This window comes from Desmodus rotundus, chromosome 4 (genome assembly GCF_022682495.2).
Source record: "Desmodus rotundus isolate HL8 chromosome 4, HLdesRot8A.1, whole genome shotgun sequence".
NCBI classification, from domain to species: domain Eukaryota; kingdom Metazoa; phylum Chordata; class Mammalia; order Chiroptera; family Phyllostomidae; genus Desmodus; species Desmodus rotundus.
Genome location: NC_071390.1, coordinates 33,819,386 through 33,846,204, shown reverse-complemented (window position 1 = coordinate 33,846,204; position 26,819 = coordinate 33,819,386). Strand labels below are relative to the sequence as shown.

The 26,819-nt window shown below is 36.0% G+C and overlaps 1 protein-coding gene across 2 annotated transcripts in view; it reads right to left on the bottom strand.

Annotated features, from left to right (window-relative positions):
* Positions 1-26,819, bottom strand: part of PRKG1 (protein kinase cGMP-dependent 1) — a 1,161,962-nt gene that overhangs the window by 99,857 nt on the left and 1,035,286 nt on the right. For both annotated transcript variants that reach the window (XM_024563402.4, XM_045197730.3), the window contains exon 9: positions 17,146-17,220. In XM_024563402.4, coding sequence (XP_024419170.1) covers positions 17,146-17,220 — 75 coding nt within the window. The remainder of the gene's footprint in view (positions 1-17,145; positions 17,221-26,819) is intronic.

Sequence of the window (26,819 nt, the reverse complement as noted above, 5' to 3'; positions counted from 1 at the left end):
AAAATTGAACAATGGCCAGATATTCATTTTATTAGGTGAACTTATGATATTGTACTTATGTAGAAAAGCATTCTTATGTTTAGAAGAGATATATAAAAGTATTTAGATAGAATGGTATGTTAGTGACTTGTTTAAAATATCACAGTAAAATCTAACAAGAATTAGATGAAGTGATTGTGGCAAAAACTGCTAACTGTTGAATCTGGGTAATAATGTTTAGAAGGGAAAGAGCCCATTTCACCACCTTCTATGGTTGAAAATGTCAGTAATGACAAGTTACAAAAATTTACCTTATCAAAATATCCATGTGGAATGGCTGGGGATGTAAAATTTCCCCAGTGGGCTCTGGCAGCAGACATTGGTTGGCCAGTGTAAATTCTGTTCTGACCCTTTACAGGCAGTGTGACTTCAGGGCTAATCAGTTTAGGCTTCAGCTTCCTTATGTGTAAAGTCAGGTAAAATAGGAATGTTTACCTCATTGTTAGGGTTAAATAATTCACATAAATCTTGGCACATAATAAGTGCTCAATAAATGTTGGCCATAATTATCATTCATTATCATTGTATAATTATTAAAAGTATGAAAACAGCATTATCTTATATTTACACAGCATTTTAACATTTAATAAGTGCTTTTAAATTTATCTCATTAATGATAATATATTTTGTTTTGACAGAATACCTTTACATTTTGTAGATCCTTGGGTATTTATTTATGTTATATCAATTACCTGAGCATTGTAATTAACTGATGTTGGCCATAATTATCATTAATTATCACTCTATAATTATTAAAAGTATGAAAACAGCATTATCTTACATTTACACAGCATTTTAACATTTAATAAGTGCTTTTAAATGTATTTATCACATTAATAATAACATATTTTGTTTTGATAGAATACCTTTACATTTTCTAGAACCTTTGGTATTTATGTTATATCAATTACCTGAGCATTTTAACTGACTGGTATTTATAAAAGTTATGTTGATAAATTATTTTTTCAAATAAGTAGAATAAAGTACCAGATATTAATAAGTCTCTGTTTTCTACTTTAGAAACATAGGAGATTTTGCTGACCCTCCTGATCCTCACTACCATTAGTATCCACTAGAACAAAATTATTTGGACCATTTGAACTTTCTGGTTGTTGAGAGTTTTTCTGATTAGGGGATTACACAATATTTTAAGGCACATAAATACCGTTTATATCTTTACTAAGTACAGAGGTACACCTGCATTGATAGGGATTGTGGTGGTTACGGGATTATTAAAGCTTTCAGGTTTAGTGAGATAGAGGACGAATATAAATGAGAATGTTTGTCATTAAAGTGGTGACTCTAAAAAGCTGACAGTCGTCCTGGAGCACAGGGTGAGTTTAGTTTTTCTTTGTTGTGCCTGTAGCCACGGAGTCCACATATCATGACCTGTTCAGGGTCATTCTTTCGAAATGTAGTAAAGGCTTGTGATCAACGAATTTGACATCTGGCAAATGGCAATAAATCTACTAGGACCTGGGGGTCTAGGGAAGATGTGTGAAACTCTTGACGTTATTCACCGCCCCCTCCCCCCACCCCAGCCACAAATACAGAGCTACAGAGGGAGGGCAGGGAAGCACTGCTAAGCGTAAAGCTAGTTTCATGCTACACTTAATCAAAACTGTCGGCAACCACATTACAAGACTAAATATGACAGAATCTATGGATATTTGCAAGCAAATCTACATGAGCTAACCCTTCATGGGCTTGAAATTATCCCTATAATTTTCCTTTATACAGAAGAATGTTTTTATAAAAATAGATAAAATCCTTAGACTGATACAGATGCCCCTTCTAAGAGCTTACATAGCATTCCACATTTCTCCTCTCATTAAATAATGGCACCATCAACAATCTCATTGTTACATTTATTAGATTGGAAGTTTCTTGAGAGCAGAGAACGTATCCTCCGTTTTGTATTGTCTTTGCCTAGTATATGTTTGGTATATATGAGCTAAAAAAATGACTGCATTCTTCACAATGATTGTGTGCTGCCCTTTGGAGGAAATCACACCCATCGGTAGACTGAATGCGCTTCTCATATGGGAAGATGTGCACCTTGCCCCTCTCCCCTTCCCGTCCCCTCCTCCTCAGGTTCAACCGCACACATTTTCAACATATCTGATTACACCAACGGGTAATCTGCAGCCATAAGGTAAATTTAACTGTTGAATGGACACAATAGAAACCGTCTATTTCTAAAAAGTAAATTATAATGAATAGTACAACTGAATTGGAAGGAATGAATTTATATTGATATATTAGTTTCCAAACTTTGTTTTTTTTTACAATAGTCACATTAAGGAATAAATCTTTCATCATACCCATTCCTTACACACACACATGCACACATACATGTGCCCACACATAGGGAAGAGAGACACAAATTAATACTGCTACATACTATGCACTCGGAAATAATAAAAATGCTGGTCAAAATCCACTACTTTACAGCCCCCTAGTGTTTCATAACTGACTTTGAAAAACACTCTAAAGGTTTATTCTTTTATAACAATCCCAGTAGTCTACTATTTTAGCTTATTATTCTCCTTGGGGTTTTCTCAACAATCCCAGATCCTATTTATGTATTTCCATTTCTTGCTAACTTTCTTCCCTTGCACAGAAATTCCAACATTCTCTGTATTCCAGATGTCCATCTTCTGCATCTGAGGACACACAGATGACAACACCTGATGGATTGACATGGCTGTCTGATTGTTTCAGGCTATTTCCTCAACCAGGATTTGAGGAGTCAAACTGCCCAGGGTTTGGCTCTTGGAAACATAGGGGGCATAGTAATCATGTCATTTGGAAGCAGGATGACTATATAGCGTTGCACTGGCAGAATCTGTTGTCTGTGATTACCACAAAGGTGAAATTTAAATAATGTCATGCCCTTTATTTATAAAAGTTAATAAAGTCATGTTGACAGAACTTGTAATGTAAAAATACTACTTCGGAGAGACTATCAGCTGGGTGACTTTCAGTTCCCAGCAGCACCTTTATTTTTGCCTGCGGCACATGCCCTTTTGCAGAGCCTTCAATCTCGTAACACGCCTTTGAATTGTATCGCCGTGTAATGCCAGCCCTCCATTAGAGATGTTTGTTTCACCTAATATCTGCTTGTGTGTTTTCCATCTTAACACAATGCCGTGTTTTACTAGTGTAACCCAATGGGTTATGTGAATACAAATAAAATTCATTGTATTATACACAAAGTAATTACATCTGACACTATTACGGTGACTCAGCATTTAGCGTGGAAAATGTCAGTCCACAATGTGCAGAACAAGCTGAGACTGAGTGTTTTCCCAGCTTCAGCAAATCTAGTAACTCTAGCATCTTCAAACAACAAAGTATTTGCTTCCTGGTGAGCCTGACGCTCCCAGTGAAATCTCCCATGATGCTGAAAATTCTGCTTCTTTAAAGAAGTACAGATAATTTTTTAAAATCTTGAGTGTTATGGAGAAACCTAAAAATCTTAAATGTGGATAAATTATTTTATATAATTTGGTTTTAATTCAGCATTTGAGTTAATAAAATTATGGTAAACCTGCCCATCTAAAGCTTAAAGTCTTGTCTGACGCCAATTACAACACTTTATTGCATCTAAACTTTTGTCCAGGTATAGACACTATAGGAAAGTAAGGCTCATTTTCAACATTTGGTAAAATATTGAAACATTTGGTAAAATATATATCTGTGCCTGATATATAATTTTACTATCATGTATATGATATTTATAAAAAATATATAATTCCTGAATATAATTTTAGTGTTTGCCTACCCCAACAATTTTGCATTTTTGGTCTCCTATGTATATCAACAGTTATGAGCCAGGGCTGATTCTGTATTCCCCCTTGGCCCCAGTAATAGTCAACAATGTTGACTATTCTAAATAGTCAACAATCTAAAGATATTTTTGATCACCATGACTTGGGGGGTGGCGGGGTACACTACCGGCATCTGATGGTGTGATATAATGGGGAATATATATTTGATCTTTGACATGGGTTCTTAGCTCCTAAGACCCTTGGAACCTCTGGAGTGGTAAGTGTGTCCTTGGGTGCAGTGAGATGAGTGGTGGCCGGGGGCCCCTAGATAACTTCAGGATGGAGGCTGGTGGTCAGAGACAGTGAGGCATAGTTAGAGGGTCAGAACTGTTAGCCCAGCTCCTCCGACCTCTGGGAAGGAGTGAGAAGCTAGAACGGGAGTTTGATCGCTAATGGCCAATGATATTATCCATTCTGCCGGCATAGTGAAATCACTATAAAAACCCTTACGCGATGGGGTTAGGAGAGCTCTGGTGTAGCTGCATACATCAACGTGCTGGGAAGGAGAGAGCATGGGAGTTCTGGGCCCAACTACCTGTACCTGGCCCTATACAGCTCTTCAGTTTGACAGTCCCTGAGGTGTATCCTTTATAATAAACCAGTAATGTTATGTAAACTGTTTTCCTGAGTTGTGTGAGCCATTCTAGAAAATTACAGGGGTGGTGGGTACCCCTGATTTATAATCAGTTGGTCAGAAGCAGAGTTGGCAACCTGAGTCCTGTAACAGGTGTCTGAAGTGGGGTCAGTCTCGTGGGGCTGAATAATTAACCTGTGAGGTCTGCGCTACTTCCAGGTAGTTAGGGCCAGAATTGGATTGAGTTGTAGGACATCGAGTTGGCATCCAGAGAGCTGGAGAACTGGTTATTGGTGTGGAAAATCCCCACTCACTTGGTATCAGTAGTGCTGTGAGTCAACAGCTCACAATGGGGCCGAGGCCGGTGATGCTGCTAAGTGTCCTGTGATGCACAAGACAGCCCAGCACAAGCAAGAGCTATCCAGGCCAAAGTGGCAACGGCACTGAGGTTGAAAACTTTGTATATAGAGCTGTGTAACATTTTGTGAATCCTCACCTGAGGACATTTTTCATTGGTTTTAGAAAGGGAGGAAGTGGGGGGAGACAGAGACAGAGAGGGAGAAAGAAACATCAATTGGTTTCCTTCTCATATGTACACCAACAAGGGATCAAACCCTCAACCTGCGTGTGTGCCCTGACTAAGAAATTGAACCCGTGACCTTTCAGTTTACAGGACGACACTCCCACCAACTGAGCCACACCAGCCAGGGCTGGCTGTGTGACATTTCTGAGACTACAAAAATAGCAAAAGGCTAAGGCTCACAAAATAAGGTTATGAATGAATTGATTTAGGTATTAATGTTTATGAAACTATTAAAATTCAAAAGTGGGGATTGTAGTTAAGTAATGTAGTATGGTATTGATAGTAGTGGCCTAATTCTTAAGTACTCATAGTAATCACAGCCTCAGAAATTACTGATGAAGTCATGGGTTGAACCATATAAAATTGCTGTTCTAGTTAGCTAAAAGTGGTCAAATATTGACAGTTTCATATGGTCAAACCTAAAAAAGTGAATGTCTTATTAACTATTTCTTTTTATTTACTTGAATAGTAACACAATTAAAAAGGAACATTAACAAAATACAGTGCTGCAGATGCATTTAAATAATAAGGTAGATAAAAGGGAAATTATGTAAACGAGATAATGGGCCTGCCTTTGGTCATATTAAGGAATAGGGAGATAAGATTACTTCTGTTTTTGAACAACATCTATTTAGTTGTTAGGAATATGTTGCATTTTTTAAGAAATATTTTTACCTGACTTTTATGATTTTTTAGTGTGTCTCAACTATAATAAACACTTGAAAGTATGGGCTAAAATAAACACTGTATAATGTAATTATTGCATCTTTGGTTTTTAAAAAATGAGGCATGCAAATCACATTTTTTTTGTGGGTGGAGGTAGAAGAGGGTATAGGGAGATAAATGGTAATGGAAAAATACAACAAAAATGAACTATTAAAGTGACAAAAATAAAAATATTTATTACATGCTACATTTCTTCTTTAAAATTTTCTTATTTATTGATTTGAGAGAGGGAGAGAGGGGAGAGAGACAAAGAGAGAAAAGGAGAGAGAGAGAGAGAGAGATCAATTTGTTGTTCTACTTTTTTATGCATTCATTGGTTGCTTCATGTACATTCCCTGACCGGAGACAGAACCCACAACCTTGGTGTAAGGGGTGACATGCTGACCAAGTGAGCTACCCGGCCAGGGCAAGGAAATCCCATTCTGATAAGTGATTAAATGTTGCTCTTGTACTCTGGTTTCCTTGTACTCCCTACCTACTCCTCTGTAGACATTAACATGTGAATGTATTCTTCTGAACACTCATTTAAATGATTTATCTTCTTTTAAGAGAATGTTTGTTAATCAACGTGTATCTCAGCACCTTTCTGAAGCAGAGGGCTTATGCATTCTCCGTGTTCTTGCCATCACTCAAGAAAGTGCCCTCTGTCATCTGGTCTGTTTATAAAGGTGCCATCTTGTCAATGGCCTTTTTTACCTCGGCAGCTTTTTGGAGTCCATTTTAAATTAAGAATTGTTTTATAGTCTAAAGCATACTCTTCATCATTAATTTAATTATTCAAGTAATCTAACAACATTAAGAGGCTGATAAGGAAAAATCATGAGCTCCATCTGGAGGAGTGTCCAAAATTAATGTTCATCAGCATGGTGAGCAAGGGACCTCATTTGGGAGAAGAGCTCCTTAAACACAATTATTTTCAGTAGATTGTATGTTTTACTAAATTATGATATTTTGAAAAGACAATTTTACTAGCATAACATGCATGCCAAGCTTTAAAAAATCAGAGTCATTTTATTAAAAAGCACTTAGAAAAGCTGATAGGGAATTACTTATAAACCCAACCAGTCATGTTTTCCAACTCCTTAAACTGAAAGTCGTCTTAAATTCATCACTTTAGGAAGACTTTATCTCCTTTTCAAGGATATTAGAATTATTACCATTCAACAAGCTCAATCACTAGTGTATCCAGGTTGTCTTAAGTGCTTGAAGAGTTTTTAAATAGTAGAGTAATAGCCTTTCTTTTTATATCCGTACATGTCTGGTGTACATACTAGGGACTAGGTGGCAGCTTGAAGTAATGCAGTTTACAAAGTTGACTAATGTCTCCACGTGTGCGCCGGGGGAAGGTGGCGCAATGCGAGCAATCAGCTGCGAGCTGCACTTCCGTACCTCACCCCCCTCAAAGAACCACCGAAAGATGCAAATTAACGTGGTATATTACGTTTACTATATCAGAACTACTTATACTGCTGTTTAAATTCATTGTTTAAAAATAATTTCTTTCTAAAAGAACTCATAGGGGAAATATTGGTATAACATTTAAAGTTTTAAAGGAAGTCTGTAATTTTCTAATGGCTTTTTATTGAATGACAGCCTGCTTATTACCATATCTAAATGTCACGTTGGCAAAAGAAAATTGTATGTCTAATGATGCAAATGAAAACGGCTCCGTTTCTAAAGTCTAATTTAACTACCACGAGTTATCAAAATGTACTTCAAGCAAAAGTGCATGATTTTTAATTAAACATTTTGAATAAAGTAAGCACGAACAGCAATACTTTCTGACTCTAAGAGGAAAGAGATATAACTCGGTAATAACTTCTGTGGACATACAGACCATGATCCAGGATCAATCCATGATCCTGAGCAGTCAGCCGCACAGACCTCTTCATTATAAATTTGGGAAACAGCATAGTTGAAAATACTTTTTTATATAAAAAGTAGTGATGCTTTTAAAAGAATGGCTTTTTCACTTCCACATTCTAAGCATTTAACTTGACAGGATGTTTTTCAGGAGTGGGGAACAGACCCGGAAATGCTCGGGGCTAGGTTCTAGAAGACCTTGTGCTGAAGGTCGCATGGGGAAGCGAGTGTCAGTGCTGAGACTAAGGCCCAGGTCTCCCCACCCCAAGGCACATTTCTCTTGCTACTGGAACATGGCCGCGCCAGAGAAACTTCTCTGGGCACTGCGCATTAGCCTTGCTTACTCCCAGAGGGTTCAAAGGTTTTCTTTCTAAAATGGCCCAATGTTGTATCTAAAGCAGGATTATAATTATGCTAAATGTTATCTTCAGGGAAAGAGATTGCCTTCCCTGAAGAAGACAAGGTAGTCTAGCCAAATGTTACTAATTTTCAATGAACACTTCTGAGAACACAAACGGGCCTAGCACTAATATTGCAGGTATTTTTTCTGCTTTTTTTAAAGTATCAAATCACACCAGGCTCTATATGTCAACGTCCCCAGAAAACACATTGTTTGGGTTGCTCTCTTTTCTATGAAAGCTAGGGTCTCTGGAAGGTTGACTCGATTGCTATTTGGGTCCAAATTAACCTTAGGATATAAGTAGCTCTTGACGTTTTGAAAGAAATTTCCAATTGTCGTTATCTAATACAACAACAGGGGACTGAAATCATCCTTCTTTTCAGAAGAAGGAAACAGAGTCAGCAAACAAATGGCTTGTCTGCATTCACCAAGCAGGTCGGCAGCACTGGAATTTTCAATTATCTTTAGTCCTCTGCCCTGTCATTTAGAAAAGGTTGCACGCAAGAACAGCCTGGGATTCACCTTATAAAGTCCTGCTCCCTAGAGAGTCTAAAAAAGAAGAGCTGCGGAGAAGAACTTAGCAAATGGCCTTTGAGAGTTTTAAAATTTTTAATAAAACAGAAAAAAGTACTCCTACTCAAGGCCAAGTAGCTTTATCCTGAAAAATATTTTTTAAGAGAGCCACCAAATCAGCCTTACGGCACTTAAAAGATAAATTTACTTTGATGCTCTCCGTGGTCACAAACCACCCCGAAGTACCGCTCTGTCAGCACTGGTGGCCCTATAAACTCACGTACACCTCTCCCCAGCATGATAACATGCACTGTAATTTCAAACGCAAACAGTTCTTACACAGCTGAAAGCCAGCTTATTAGTTCAGGGCCAACTGTGCACACTTTCCAAGTCTCCTACACTTTGCCCTGCAATAAAACGGAAAACACTTTGTATTCCTCGGAGAATGAGACGGTCTTCAGACTCCTCAGCCCTAGAAGTGGTCAGCAAGTTCTATTTCTGGTTTGAGGCCTATTTCATAATTCCATTCTCAGTATACTTTCCTTTTAATTTGCCTATAATCCTCATTTTGGAACAGGGTATTTGCTCTCTTGAATTCTTTCCATCAGGGGAAAAACAATTTTCCAGGCTCATTTTCCTGAGAATTGCTTAGATGAAGATCAAGTTGGTTTTAAGTAAATTGTTAATAAGATTGTGGGAATACTAAGATCTTGAGTCTAAAATGCCTGGCAGAAAATAGCTGATAAGAAAGGCCAGAATTTGAAAACCAGGGTGTTCAAAACAGCAGCATCGTGCGTATTTGATTGTGCATTTAAATTTTATGTTATTTCGATGCTAGAAAACCCCGATGCATTTGAGATGTTATCAAACAATAAAGATCTGTGTTCTGGTTTGCATAGTCTCCGGTGTTTTGAGATGCATGTGATGAGTGGATTTTCAAAGCCTTGAGTAACACTCGCAGTTCCCCTCCGTGGGCCAAAGAGCACAGAGCAACTGCTCCGCGACAAGCGCAGCGAGCAACTAAAGGGCTAAGGAATTCGTCTCTGCTAACGAATTGTAATGACAGAACATCTTTTACTGCTGTCACGTTCTGTCAAACAACAAGGCTTGCACCCAAAGTAATCCTGGGAACATCAGGCTAAAGCATTCCTTCGCAAATGAACTTATAAACAGAAGGAGAGCTTAAACTCAATGAGGACTAATTATGGAAATAGTTGTAAAATTTTTATTTGGACTAAATCAAAAGGCCAAAAGAGTGGCCCTCACGCAAGCAATATCCTCTATCGTTCTTGCAAAGAGACGGGCGAAGTGACTGTGCAACTTCCGTGTTCAGCGCCGTCTGTCATCACCTGGACCCTGCTCTGCATCATAGCCTTTTTTTCTGGCTCCCGACCATAGTTTTGTCTTTCTGGCTTATTTTAGTTTTCCTTTCTGTAGTACCTAAAGCTCTCTTTTTGGCACAAGGCAGAGAATAAGTGAATATGATGGTGCACAGTGAGCACAGTAGGGTAGGAAAAAATGGTCATTTCAAGTTGGGTCTTTAAGTCTTTGGTCAATTTGTGCCTCCTTGCTCAGTGTCGCTCTCTCCTCTTTGTGTCCAGAGGGAGAGTCAAGTCACCTCCGGATGAAAAAGAGCTTATGTACAAATTTATGCTACAACGTTAGGGGAAAAATAATTCCTCTTTGGAGCATTTTTAATTTTCACAGGCTCTTTAAAGAGAAGACAATGTTGAAACCTCAAGAAATATTACTAATATAAGATGGAAATGTGAAACACTTAACAAAGAAATCAGATCACGACGTGGTGTAAACCTTCTCCATGGAGGTGGTCTGACTCACCCTTTGAAGAGGGCTGCCTTCGTCGTGAAGGTTAAAAGGACGTGAGATCCATTCACCTAGTGCTAAACTCTCTCAGCCTTATACTCTCTCCTCTGCTCTTTTAATATGCTCACTTCTCTCTCAGTATTGAAGATTCATAGTCTTTCATCACACATTTCTGATTATTTCACTTGAAATTCCTTATATAAGCTCATTGACTCTTAATGCTTCAAATTAGATAAATTTTCAGTCCATGTTAGGGAACTCAATCTCAATCACTCCATCCTAAAATGAAAATGACCAGCGGTTTGATAAATCCAATTAGTATTCATTAACTAACACCCACGACCTCTCAACATACAATTACTATTCTCTCCTCCCCCATTCTTGAAACACAGAGCTTTTGTGATACGTTTGGTTTTCCTTCAATGTCTTATCTTTCTTTCCCTGTGTGTGTGTGTGTGTGAAATATTTCCCCTTTCCCTGATTTTTAAATGCTAAACTTCCTCAAGAATCGATTTTCAGTGCTAGTTCCTCTCATCCTCTGCTATCTTACCTACACTTTAAACTACCATCTACCATCTAAAATCTCATTATTCTCAAATGAATACTAACCTCTTCTCTGAGTTCCAGACCTCCCTAACCATGTCTCAAAGGTACCTCATTTAACCTGACCCCCCCCAAAAAAAATCAATTCATGGCCAACCCACTCTCCAAACCAGGCAGCCATCCAATGTCTTAGTAAATGCCATTGTCTCCCTGTGATCTACAGACCCCAACTCTTTGCATCTTCCTCAGCCTTTCTCCCCTTCATGACCAATGTCTATCTCCTTAAGGAAACCTGTTGGGTTCTTCGCTTAACTCTCTCTCAAATGCTCTTCTCTATTCCCACTGCCCTTACTCCAGTCCAGTCTACATCAGCATTTACCTGGCAAGTATCTGGTTGATCCTCTTGCCTCTGCTTTTCACTCCTCCAACGACAGAGTAAAGAGTGCTCACTTATAATATAAACCAGTTTGCTAGCTCACATGACTGAAGTGATTACCCTAAATCCTTAACATCTATTCGATCTCCATCTATTACACCTTAGGTCCCAGCAATATTGGTACTTTGGTTCTTTGTGCATATAATATTGTGTCCTATTCAGGACTTTGCACACGCTCTCTCTCTGTCTAGAATGCTCTCTGCACTTCCTTGCCCAGCTAATACCAACTAATTCCTGCCTAACTAGTATCAGCTAATTCCTTAAAATTCAGCTCAGATCTAGTCAGAATGTCACTTCCTCAGGGAAGCCTTTCCAGAAAGATGAATGTGTGACTCTCCCCGACTGAGCCACCTGAACCATGAAGGCAGAGGGCATGTCTGTTTCATACACTCCTCCATAGGTGGCATTTTGTAGGCACACAGGAAGTACCTGGTGGATAAATGAATGCATATGACAAAGTGAATAAACATGGGCAATGCTGGTACATGAGGGGCTACAGAGTCATTGTAGGGAGTCTTTAAACTGATATTTATAACGAGTGATATGTGGGTTTAAAAACATGACTATACTCGTTTGGAGGTTTACATAGATTTTTATCCTGAGAAAGAGTTCCTTGTGGAGAACACTATTGAGAATCCCCAACTCTAGTCATGAATAAATACATTTACCAATCTGTATTCATAGAGCTCTCAGCGGGCTTAGCTATGGGTCCCACCAGCTCTCAGAGAAGCAGGGTAGAGACTAAGGCAGCTAAGTCAGTCGGCACAAGACGCTGCGCCTATTTTCTATGCCCGTCATGACGCCAAATAGTTTGGAAAGTGCTTCTAGATGGAAGCAATTGCAAGGTGTTTTATGTTATTTGCTGTTTTTTAAAAGAAATGATTGAGATTTCTCAAAAGCACAATGAATTGAATCAATAAGGCTAAACTTGAATCAGTTGAAAACACTATACGGTCGTTCACTGTGTTATCAGGCCACTAACAAAACGGCATTAATGAAGTGTACATATAGCATTATAAATGTTTATAAGGTGATGGACGTTAAGTGGAAAAAAGCAGAATATAAAGTCATAAATGCACTATAATTATAAAATTCAAAGACAGTTAATAGCAATTGTTCTTCACTAGTTTAGACTGTGATTTTTTAAAAATCCATCTTATTATATTATTCCTATTAAAGTGAAAAATATATTTTAATAAAAATAGACATGAGTGTAAATAATACACTGGTGGTTGTTTATTTTTCCTCTCTGTATGACCATAGTCTAGGAATATAACTGTGGCATATGTAAATCACCTTATTATAGTACAACCGTACATGAAAGATTTATGTGATCAACTATTATAATTAACAAGCTAAGTTGACAAATAAATATATCTATCTATATATATACACACACACACACATATATATATATATATATATATATATATCAGTATGTATGTTTAGTATTCAGAGAAAGAACTCATTTGCTTACAACTGCTGAGTACAGTATTTAGCAATTAAGACATCAATGATAGAAAAAGTTGAATCCCCGTTCTGGGTACTACCCCCAAAACTGGAAAACACTTACTCATAAAGATATATGTAACCCTGTGTTCACTGCAGCATTTTTTAAAACAGGCAAGACGTAGAAACAACCTAAACGTTCTTCAGCCAATGCCTGAATAAGGAAGATGTGGTACATAGATACAACGGTGTACCACTCAACCGTTTCCAGCAATATGAATGGATCTTGAGAGTATCATGTTCAACGAAACATGTCAGATGGAAAAGGACAAGAACCGTATGATTTCACTCATATGTGAGGTACAAAACAGAGAGCCACAGACAAGTGAATAAACACAACAGCCACAGTCATAAACACAGACAACGGTGTGTGGTTACCGGGGGGAAATGAAGTGAGGAGAGGAGGAAAAGGGTAAAGGGGTCATTACCTGGTGACACAAGGAGACTAGACTTTGGGTGGTGAGCACACGATGTAACATACAGATGATGTGTTATGGAGTTGTACACCTGAAACTTTATAATATTACTAACTAATGTTATCCCAATGAATTTAATAAAAATACAGGGGCTGGCAAAGGTAATGCCTGCTTGAGTGTGGTTGGTAGGGTAATAATATGGGTGTAATAATTTGTAGTTTTAACTTTAACATTTCACCTAAAATGTCATAAGGTATGCTTGAGTGTGATATTGTCATGTTACAGAATTACGTGCTTATGGTTTTGTAACAAAAATAATTTGTAATAAAAAGGGGCATTATTTCTGCCAGACCCTGTATTTTATTTCAGAAAGAGGCTATGTTCATACATCAGAAATACTTGTAGTGAAGTAAAACATTTACTTTTTCTATTTGATATTTCTGAATGGCTACATTTTTTCCAAGACAAAGTATAAATATGGAGATAGGTCTCACCACCCAAACAGTGATACCCCACGGTCATTGTCACAATTTATTCTTAGAACTGAACAGTGAACATAATCATTGAGTTATTCATCACTCTCTCCACTAAATTACAAACTCCTTCATGTTGGAAAATAGATTTTATTTGGTGTGCACAATGTAAAGCACAACGCCTGGCCCATCGTAAGTATGTTTCTAAATGTTTATTAAGTAATGAGCAAATATTGCCAAAGGAAAATAATGTGTACCTTTCATTGCATATGCTACTTGCTGCTCTAAATAATGGTTAATGATCCTTAGCTTTGATCTGATATTGTCTCATCTACAGTCTTTGTGATTATGACTTCATATTTAGAAAGAGAAGCCCTTAGTGGATAGTCAGCAGCACTTCCGAGAAGTTTAAGCATGCCATAAAGGTAACGTTTCTTTCAAGAACAATTTTCTTCATAGGAAATACATCTTGCGAGACAGGCTGTGGGCACATACCCTGCAGCAGGGAGTTTTGAGAACCATTTCCCTTAAATAGCTCTCTCAAGCCAGTCTTCCTGGACCAGCCACTCAAGTTGGACGCTTGATATGTTTTTCTAAAAGGGATGATTTGTACACTTTGTGGAAGCATTCGGCCACAGAAGCCCGATAATGCTAACAGTGTTAATTGTTTCTCACAATTGAACTTCTGAGTGTCTCAACTAAATTGATCTTTATAGTCAGCCCTACTATTTTTTTCTCTGTTTTTACCAAAATAGGCATAGTTAGTGAGACAATACCAACAAAAAATTTCACATGAGTAAATAACATGATTTTAGTTGGGCTTTAAGAAATGTTAATATTACCTTTCATGAATTTTACAAAAATCAAGGGGATCTTTAAAAAATAAAGCTTACACAGTAGAGCCAAAACAACACCTTACTTCTAAATGGTACAATTTTTTTGATCTATATAAAAATAGAGAGATACTAACAGAATTACAAAGGCATTTTGGAGCAATTACAGCCGTGTCTTAATCCCTGCAATGCTGGCAAACCTTACAAATTCCTGAAATCCAAAGGGAAGTACAATGCTTTCAAGGGGAAAAAATCCAATACAGAGAGACAAAAATGTTAGATATTTAAACCAGTTAGTTCAACTAAAAAGCTTTCCCTGGGGAATAATTTACTATTTACCTTCTCTGAGTGACAGGATATTTAATTAAAAAGGTGCTCTAAACTTCAGAAATCCTAGATATGAATTACAGAAAGCTATAAAATACTAATGCTGTTAAAGGCATAATAATATCTCCCTCAATATGTATGTATGTATGTGTTTCCATATGTATGTATTTACTTATTTGGCTATTTTGAGGAATAAAGTTTATATTATCAATCTCTCTAGCATAGAATCAATGGTTTTAGATTTTTTTCATCAAGCTATTCCTATTTTCTAAATAATTATCAATACTAAGGAATGTGGGCTATGCACTCACTCATTGGGATTTATCATTAATTAAACAGAATAATTCAAATGGATCTTACCTTTTATATTCAAGTATAAATATATAAACGCTAATTTATAATCCTGTCAAATTTATGGTCAAATATTTTGAAACATTTATAGGTAGTAATTTCATTGCCATTCTTTAATCAGAGTTAAACTTTCTTTTAACTAAATGGTAATGTATTTTAATAAAAATATTTATGTATATTTTCCAGACTGGGTTTGATTTCATGACATGTTATCAAAGTGAAAGTAGTTTGCCTACATATGGTTAAAGAATTCTTGCACATGAAAAATAATTTATACATTATAGATATGTATAATTTTTACCTGTAAGTCAAACCGTATATCAAATGCATTAGTAATTCTAAATGTTTATTAAATGAATGAGCATTAGGTTATATTTCTAATGATTACTTCTACCAACAATATCATCCACTTTTATATCCTTTTATAATTTACAAAGTATTTTTACATATCACCATCAAATAAATCACAAAAATCCCCTTTTCAAGGTAAGATAACGAGATTGAGAGAGAGGCGTTAAGAGCTGACCGGGTCACTTGGTCAGTAATGGGAGTGCAGGGGAAGAGCCCCAGGCTTCCAGCCCTCGGTCAGCGTCATACTGTTCATACCAACTAATTCTTCTCTGCCAGTTTGAAGAACTGTCACCACATCTACTTTCTAAATGTCTGAATCTGAATTTCAGTGCGTTTATTTTCTTACTGTCTTTAGTTGAAATGAGAAGGAGACCCCATAAGAGCCCAGAATTCATGAGATGTACACCCAGTTTTCTTAACCAAGAGTAAACTTAGAAGGATGTAACTAATTCATAATCACTTACTATCACTGATCAATTTTAAGTTTGTGACTAGTCTCAACATTGAGTACAGGGAATTGAAGTTATGTAAAAACATTAATCAATGAATTTGTCTAAAGTTTAACAGGGAAACAGAAGTAAATCAAAGGATACTTTAAGTTAAAAGACCTTTGACATTTTTTAGTACTACAAAAAAATCTTCATCTTCACAGATTATCAAGAAAAAAATATACTTTATTTCTTTTGCTTTTAGGTTACTACAAAACCAACCAATCAAATTCTGCCCCTGAGCTATCTATTTACTGATAAATTTTGTTTATGTAATCCTTCAGGTTTCCTGTGTGATATCAAATACTATATTAGTTTTACTTAACTTACTTCATTGGGGGAAAGATGAGAGAATTATATAGATTACAATTTTTAATAAGTAACCTAAAATTTTTATAGATAAAGCCAATCATAAATAACTGGAAATCTCTGTACAAAAAAAATAAGGCTGTGTTTTAAAGCAAATTATTCTAGTAGAGAAACTTGTATTTTAGCACACTAAATTGGTAATTAATGGAATATGCACTATCTCATACATTCTGAAAACAGTGCTACCCAAGTTCAATGCAAAGCAGCAATGTAGTCACACAGGAAAATATTTTCCAGTCTTATTATTTTTCATACAGTTTCACAAACAACTATTGAATACAACCACCATTCATTCAGAAAGTATATTCAGTGGGAGAAATAATGCATTTACATTAATTTTGTTAATATTGCATTTTAAACTATGTAATTTGCCATGTATAATGCACACTTTTTTGCCCAAATTTTTGAGGGAAAAATAAGGATACACATTACACATGGGTATAACGATTACATTATCATGGGTATAATAATGGGTATAATATTACCATGTATAATATGCACAAAAATGTGGGGGCCCATTATACATGACAAAATATGATAATTACCTTGAATCATCTGCTTCTTTTTCCTCTTGATTAGTTTCTTCTAGTCAGAATGATGGACTTTGTAAAGTCTAACCAAATATTTGATCTTATTTCTGTTCAAAATCATTTGTTAACTCAAGATGTAGGCCAGAGGAAAAAAAGCCACTTACTTTGCTTTAGCTTCTGCATCCTCATATGCTTTATTAGAAACATCATCCAATCCTCCAATTAAATGCTTGAAAGATCTGTTAAAGGAAAAACACAGTGAACAGGATAAATCCTCTATGAAGCTGTAACAAGGACAACCTAGTCAATGATATACTGAAACAATCTAAAAGGATCTAAACAAAAATGGGTTCGAACACTTATTTTAGATACATTATTAAGCCGCACAGCAGGTAATGATATGAACTCTATGAGAGCAGGCGCTCCTCAGTCACGTGCACTGATGTGGCTTCCACTACTGAGACCCGTATCTGGTGAGAGCAGGTATTCAAAGAATTGAGTGAAATAACGCCTGTGGCCCACTACCTGATAGAGATCCCAAAGCCAATTATAATAGTGAAATAAGAAGACCTACTAATTTTTGAATGACTACTGTATTCCAGGTACTATTCTTTTAATACTCATGAACATATATCAGTTCCAATTCTCAAAGTATAAAAGATAAGCATCATTAACTTCATTTGACAAAACAGTAAAATAATCTTCATCTGCAAAGTAAAGGAGATAAGAAACCAACTAACAGAAAGGAATTAGAGAAAAGTCAGCTCATTCTGGAGCAGTGAAGAAACTGACTTTAGCATGAACCAGGGAGAATAGTGCATGTGCTTAAACCCAGGCTGTTCAATACTCTATACCTAGAACTGTGTTCAGACCCACTTTATATAGTTGAAGTCTCAACTCATATGTCTATAAAATATTGTAGAGTCAGGACAAAATAATGTACATACACACAGCAATCACTCTCAAAAATTATTGAATGCAACCACATATAGTAACTCTAACACACACTACATTTTGGCAACCACTGACCTACAGTGAATGAAGAAACTAAAAAAAAGTCTGTGGTCACAATTCCAAGTGTTTACATAAATCAGAGCCCTCCCTTACATGGTTCTTATACACCTGACATTGTTCTATGTGTAAGAAGGTACTGGGACATAGAGGACGGAAGCCACTGCCAATGCTGGACCTGACCAAGAGAGTCCTTCCTATCAAAATCAGCTGAGCCATAGCTGTGAGCATCCTGCTGGAAACCAGTTGAGTCCTCATTGCCCACCCCACGCCTAGCTTTACCCAGGGCAAGGCCCATAAATCTCCTGAATCAGCCACCCCTGATCAGATGACACTCACTGTCTTACAAACGCCTATACCCAGAACACCTTCCGGAGATCAGCAGGGTGACCTACCTACCCTCCCTGAGGGTCTGCTACACACCCTTAAAAACCCTTCTACCCACTCCTTTGCTGATCTAGTCTGCTCGGACTCAGCCCATGGGATCGCAGGGTTCCACCTCGAATAAAGGCCCTTAACTGGACCTTTCCAGCTCCCGGTCCTTTCTTAGCCACCTCAGCTACCTAACACTATGCACTTTACATGTAGTAACAACTACTTCAATAGTTACAGTGATCCTACGATTTAGTATTATTATCTCTGTTTTATATGATGATACTAAGGGCTGAGAGGTTAAGAAACTGACCTAAAGTCATACAGACAAAAGACTGACAGGGAAGGAGGGATCATTCTCCTGCACACTCGAACCTATACTGCAGCTCCTATCTAACCTCTGTCTTGAAGATAACTGTCAAATCTCCAGCAATGTTTGAGGTAAGTGTGGAGAATTTTAAAGTGCTCAAAGAAACTGCATTTTAGTTTAAACCTCTTTTATCTTAAAGCATACAAATGGCCTTGTGTGTTGGATTAAACAACAAAATATGACACTCAGGTCCTGAAACATACTAGGATATTTGCTGATTTAAAAAAAAAAACAAAACAAAAAAGAGAACGTGACACGCCACTTAGGGCTGACTTGGGGCGGGCGAGTAGCAGGACCTTACGTAATGATCTCATCAGGGGGCCAGGGTAGCGGATGCTGGCTGAACACACTAATTATTTCTAATTCAAAAATGAAGCGACTAGACAGAAGCCCAAGGGACCAAACACCCTATTTTAGTGTGTGGAGCCTCCTGTCATGAATTGCATTAATGAAGGCCAAATGAATGAAAGCGGAATGCATGAGCAACAGGCCACAGTTCTTATAGATATTTTTAAAATATACGACTACTGATAAAATAAATTGTAAATATAATCCCATGACTGAAAATGTTTAAATATTATTTTGTGACTGTTCTTTATGTGGTAAATTTTCCCACCTTCCCACAGAATGTCTTGGTCCCTATTTGGAGAAAGGCTACTTTTAGAGAAATTTCCTCAGGCTAGATGGCCTGTATTGTAAAGTAAAATGCAGTATTTCTCTTACTGTAAAAATGATAATATCCTATTGTTTTCCATTTTTAATAGATAATATAGAATTTAAGCACAGGGAGTTAATGTTACTTGTCCAAGATGACTGCAATTTAACAGCACATTAAAAATTATAATTCATTTTCCCTAATAGTCACTGCTGTCCTATACAATACTTAGATATTTTTAATACAACCAAATCCAAAATATAGTGAAAGACATGGACAGAGAGGAACCAAAGAGAAACAACCACTAAAACTTAGCTTTTCAGCTATATTGAGAGAATGGGTTCTTAGGTATTTAAAACTCAGTCATTTTGAGAGTTCAAATAGTTTAAATAAAAATGTCCTGTCTTTCTCCTAGTATCTCTTTGAGCTAAAGTCATCTTAAGCAGAACAGTATGTGATCAAAAAATTAGAGAGTGAACTGATGACAAATTTGATAAGGGTGAAGAATTTTTAACTTAAGAAAAGCTATTCATCTCACTAGACTCAGCAAAAACCATGCAGATCACTCTTTAAGATCTCACAGATCTCAAGTGTACAGCCTGAGATTTCTCTTAGCAAGCACACAAGTGGAAAAGCCTGCATTTGGCAAAGCTATACAGAGCTTCAAAAGTAGTAACGACGCAATGACAGCAAAGAGGTTAAAAGTAAGTTGAGTCTAATGGGGGGGGGAACAGATCTGCTAATGATCTGTTTATATTCAGTTTTATTGAATCTTATCTCAAATTAGAAGTATCACATTAAAAAAATGAACAAAAGAAGTATTTGAAGTATCAATATTTCAAATGTCTTTTTAAGTGTCCTCAATTTACAATATAAATTTTCTATGTGGTGTTAATGATCCAATATTTATTATTATTTTGTGCTACTATATAAAAAGAAAGGAAATGATTTGTACTTACAAAAGGCCCCCATCCTGATATAATAGAAAATTATTTTTGAAATAAGTTCCCTGTAATTGAGGAAAATGCTTTTCTTCATTTTTTTTAATTGAATTTATTGGGGTGACATTGGTTCTCAAAACCATACAGGTTTTGAGTGTACAAGTCACATCACCTGCACAGGGCATCATGCATCCATCACCCTGAGCAAAGTCTCTCTGTCCCCACTCCCCCCCGCCTTTGCCTATCTCTACCTACTTTCCATCCCCTTTCCCTCCGGCTATCGCCACACTGTTGACTGTGTCTATGCGTTATGTATACATGGGTTTTTGGCAAATCCCTTCACCTTCTTTCATTCATTCTCCCAACTGCCCCACCTCCCAACAGCTGTCAGTCTGCTCCATAAATCTATGCTTCTGTTCCTATTTTGTTTGTCAGTTTATTTTGTTCATTAGACTTCACATATATGGGAGATCTTATGGTGTTTGTCTTTCTCTGACTGGCTTACTTTACTTAGCCTAATAATCTCCAGGTCCATCCATGCTGTCACCAAAGGTAAGATTTCCTTCTTTTTGTGGCTGTGTAGTATTCCATTGTGTAAATGTACCGCAGATTTTTTATCCACTCATCTACTGATGGGCACTTGGACCATTCCCAGATCTTGGCTATTATATAAGTAATGTAAATAATGCTTCAGTGAACATAGGGGTCCATATATTCTTTTGAATTAATGTTTTGGGTATCTCAGAAGATGTTTCCAGAAGTGGGATGGCTGGGTCAAAAGGCAGTTTGATTTTTAACCTTTTCAGGAAACTCCATACTTTTTCCCAAAGTGGCTGCACCCATGTGCATTCCCACCAACAGTGCACGAGGGTTCCCTTTTCCCCACATCCTTGCCAACACTTGTTGTTCGTTGATGGTAGCCATGCTGGAAGGTATGAGGTTATATCTCGTTGTGTTTTTAATTTGCATTTCTTTGATGGTCCAACTGTGTGTCCTCTTTGGAGGGATATTTATGTTGGTCCTTTGCCCATTTTTTAATTGGATTGTCTTCCTGATATTGAGCTGTATAAGTTCTTTATATATTTTGGAAATGAGCCCCTTATCAGTGGTATCATTGGTGAATATGTTCTCCCATTCAGTGGGTTCCCTTTTGATTTTGTTGAGGGATTTTAGTTTTGTTTTTGCTGTGCAGAAGCTTTTTAGTTTGATGTAGTCCCATTTGTTTATTTTTTCCTTTGTTTCCCTTGCCCGAGGAGACATATTGGCAAATATATTGCTACAAAAGATGTCTGAGATTTTATTGCCTATATTTTCTTCTAAGATTTTTATGGTTTTACAACTTATGTTTAAGGCTTTTATCCATGTTGAGTTGTAAGTTGGTGGTCTAGTTTCATGTTTTTGCATATACCTGTCAAATTTTCCCAACACCATTTATTAAAGAGACTGTCTTTACTCCATTTTATGCTACTACACCCTTTGTTAAATATTAATTGGCCATAAGGTGGTGGTTTATTTCTGGGCTCTCTGTTCTGTTCCTTTGATCTATATAACTGTTCTTATGCCAGTATCAGGCTGTTTTAATTTCAATGGACTTGAAGTATAGTTTGATATCAGGTATCAGGAAAAAAGAACCAACTTTGTTCTTTTTTTCTCAAGATGCTGATGGCAATCAGGTTTTTTTTCCGGTTCCTTATACATTTTTGAAATATTTGTTCTAGATCTGTGAAATATGCCATTGGTATTTTAATAGAAAAATGCTTTTCATTTACAACAATTGATTTGCTATTATGGGAAATTTTAAAAACTGAGAGAAGAAATCATTCCTAGTCTTCTAACCACAAAAAACTACTGGGAAAATATTTATGTATTTTTTTCTGTGTAGCTTTATTGTTGTTTATGGAGATATAATCACAAAGTAGCTATGATTTAATATCTTGATTTTTAACTTACTATTATAGCTTAAGTATATACTTTTGTTTTAAAAAATCTACAAGCTATATTTTCACAGGCAAATAATAGGTCATCACCTGTGCACACATCATACAGCATGTGCTTTATCTATCTAGGTACACCAACATCCACACATACACTCACACACATACATTACATGTCGACGAAGGGGCTGTGGCAACTATGTATAAAACACTTATGTTTGTTCTCTTGATAACAGATTAAACATATGGAATTTCTTTTTGATGTAAAAATATCCAGGACTATAACTTTGAAATTGTAATCATATGCCCTTTTTAAATATACTTTATTTAGAACACAATCTTGGCCTAAGAACATTTTTTTAAAAACATGAAACAAATGCATCCTGCATTCTAAGTCTCCTCAATTATTCAACCATTGTACTTAACTAAAAGTTTAAGAAAATGCAGGTTTTCAAGCAATACTAGTAAGTCCCGAATGACTGTGTCTGTGCATCCCTGCACTGGTCATTGAATAATTGACAACGTGACATCACTTTATACTCCTGGTGCAAGTACGAACTAATTAGTGTTTCACTTTCCATTCTCTCTGATACGCCGCAGGAACACCTGCCATCTGTGTGGGTCCCCATTAAACAGACATTTGGAAAATTATTACTCTAAGTATCAGATGCTTTTTTAAATGTTTACCCCAGTCCTATGACATTTCTTGAATACAAAGGAGAAGACTTGTTGTTGAATTCAGAGAGAAACTCTGAATGTTTTTGAAAACGTTAACAGCTGGCTGAGAAGAAACCATAAAATATTATTTATCAGTTCTAACAAATATAGGAGACTATAGGAAAATCATTAAATTTATGAATGAAAAACTTTAAAATAAAATAGCCAACTTCACATATACTCTAGGCATAATTTCAGAATGAATGAAGAAGATATTAATGAGCAAAACACTTTAATAGACTGTATGTATGGGGTATGAAATCCAATTTTAACAAGTCTTGACAGAATTTTTTGAGGAGGTAGATAAAATATTATTAATTGAGTACGTAAAGGTAGAAAAAGAACAAATGGAAAATCTTTTTTTATGTTTAATGCTCGTAGTTTAAACATACTTGCAAAGTTGGGGTACACAAGAAAAAAAGAAGAAGGAAGAAGGGATAAAGGAAGGAAGGAAGAAAGAAAGGGAGGGAAGGAGAAGGAGAAGAAATAACGGAGACAACAAAGGAAGAGAGGGAAAAGGGAAAGAGAAATGACACTTTCACATCAAGAACGTTATTTATAAAAATTTTTCCTACAAAATAACATTTAAAGGGCTGTGTTTCTCATTCTAGAAAATTTGTCTGTTTTAGAACATTATAGTGATAATGACTTGGTGAGTAATAATTTCAGTTACTAAGATGTTTTCACTATTAAGCCAAAACCTTCTTCTGAAGGGAGCTAATTACTTAGTGGAATGTCTAAAATTGTATCATTTTGTTCTTCAGTTGATAGGATGAGAGTTCATCTAGAGAGAAAAGGGGTATTATTTATTAAAAAGGCAGTCCAAACCTGAGAGATCAGTATTATTAGGCTGCTAAAAAATAACAGCATTTATATTTCACTCTATAGGTTACAAAGCACTTGTTGTATTCATTAATCATGTATGTATTCAATAACATATATTAGTCAAATTAGCCCTTATGATTTTCTATCTTCTATTCCACTATACTGCTTAGGAATCTCGTAAGAAAATGTTTAAAATACAGCCTTTTCAAATTCAAAATAGGGTGTGAGAAAATATCAGAACTCATTTATAACAGTTTTTTTTATTACATCCTTAAATAAGATAGCAATCTATCCTTAACAGTTAAACATCATAAGTCAAAATGAGTTAACAGTAAATCAACCAGAAACTATTGCACATACTTCAATATGCTAAGCAAAATGTTTGCCAAACATCCTCTCAACTCTTGAAAAGGCCCTTTTAATTTGACAGGTGTGTAAGATTGTAGCTCGCTAGGCTTTCCTAATCTGAATCTAAGTCCTTTAAAATATATTTATTACGAGGAAATAGAAAGTGTCCAGAGTTGTTAGGGACATGTTGCTTAACTAAATCCCAAGATTTTAGAGGCATCCTTCATTATTTTAGTACTTTTAATCAAGAAAAATCTATTCATTCACTTTGTGGCTTCAGGTAAAGGTTTTTTTGTTTAGTTATTGCTTGGTTGTTCTAACTAGCACAACCATAATTATTAGTGGATCATATTATCAAAAACTTCAGAGGGACTGTGAACCCCAAATACAGTAAAACCGAACATCATCCAAATTGTCTCAATTATCCACCCATCCACCCATATGTATGCAATGTTTATTATCTATAAGAGATAACTCAAGCTACTGAGGATTATGCAAAAAGAGTAGGATATTTCCTTAAGGAATTCATAGCCTTATATTAGAGATAAAAACAAGCAATTATAATACCAGGCAAGAGGTGAACAGTGGCTGAATGTTGATCAGAAGGGAGCTTCTAACATCTATAAAAACTCTGTCATCTCAAAATTGTAGATGATGTTAATTTCAAAAAAAAATGACACTTCTATGAGCAAAAAGTTTTCTCATCAGTGTTTTCTTTATTCTGCACATAGGTTTATATTTGCAGGAGAATATTACACACAACAAAGGGTTACACACTATGTTGTCTGTGTCTCTCCTTTGTAACAATGATCCTGTATCTATCATGGGGATTATTTGTTAGGGAAAGTTGATTACAAATAACACATATTTAAGTTAAAACATTTCCTGATTATAATTGCATGCTTCCAAAGAATTAAAATTTTAAAATAATGATCCATATTGGTCTATTGACCATAGAAACCAAAAATCAAGAATTGAGTTCAGAAACGCTTGCATTTTGTTTACTGTGATTTTTGAGGAACAAAAATCCATGAAGAGTTAACCAAGGCTTTATGTCTGATGTGTCTATACAGTTAGTCTTCTCTAGGATACAGCCTTATTGAACTAATAAGGCTTATTTTATTAGTCAAATGACATGGTCTAGTTTTGAATTTTTTTTTTTTCTTTCTGATCCCAGTGGTAATAGGTTGACATTTTAGAAGGCACTAAACCCCAAGGAATAAAAAGATTATTTGTAATTCCATAGCCTCAAGCCAAATGTTAAGATTTTGGCCTGTATTCTTCCAGACATTTTTAAATGTTATTTCAAAGCTGGAACTGTACTGTTTTAGTACTTATTTGAATTTAGGCTCTGTTTGTGCTTGTACAATAACCAACTTAAAGAATAAATGAAGGAAAAAAAGACCCAGTGTAGAACATGATTATTATGTAGAAACATCCTATATGGATTGACTAAATTTCTCAATCTTATTTATATGCTTATCTAATATTTTTACTGTTGGAGCTCTTCCAATAGTTTGGCATAAGTTTTATTTTTTACTCTTTTTGACTCTTAATATTTAACTGTTAAGACTATGTTATATCTTAATAAAGAATTAAGAAATAAACCTATGGATAACATCATACTCAATGGGCAAAAGCTAAAAGCTTTCCCCCTAAGATCAGGCAGAAGACAAGGGTATCCTCTTTTACCACTTCTATTCAACACAGTATTGGAAGTTCTAGCCACAGCAGACAAGGAAACGACATAAAAGGCAATCAAATTGGAAATGAAGAAGTAAAACTGTCATTGTTTGCAGATGACATGATAGTGTACATAGAAAACCCTACAGACTCCACCAAAAAACTACTCGATCTAATAAGTAAATTGGGTGAACTGTGGGATACAAAGTCAATATTCAGAAATTGAAGGCATTTTTGTACACAAACAATGAAATATCAGGAACTGGACTGAGGGGCAAAAATCTCATTTACTATAGCAAACATGAAAAATAAGGTATCTAGAAATAAACCTAACCAAAAAACTATTCAGAAAACTACAGAATACTGGAGAAAGAAATTAAGGAAGACACAAATAAATGGAAGCATATACTATGTTCATGGACTGGAAGAATTAACATCATTAAAATGTCCATACTACCCAAAGCAATTTATAGATTCAATGCAAGTCCTATTAAAATACCAATGAAATATTTCACAGATATAGAAAAAACATTTCAAAAATTTATATGGAACTATAAATGATGCTAAACACCCTCAGCAATACTGAGAAAGAAGAACAAAGTGGGAGGGATCACAATACCTGACATCAAACTATACCACAAGGCCAATGCAATCAAAACAGTCTGGTACTGGCATAAGAACAGTCATATCGATCAATGGAACAGAACAGAGCCCAGAAATAAACCCATATCTCTATGGTCAATTAATATTTGATGAAAGGAACAGGAGCATAAAATGGAGTGAAAATAGCCTTTACAATAAATGGTGTTGGGAGAACTGGACATGCAAAACCATGAATAACCACCAACTTACACCATACACCAAAATAAACTCAAGATGGATAGAAGAATTAGATATAAATTGTGATACCATAAAAGTCCCAGGGGAGAACATAGGCAGGAAAATTTCAGATATCCCACACAGCAATATTTTCACTGATATG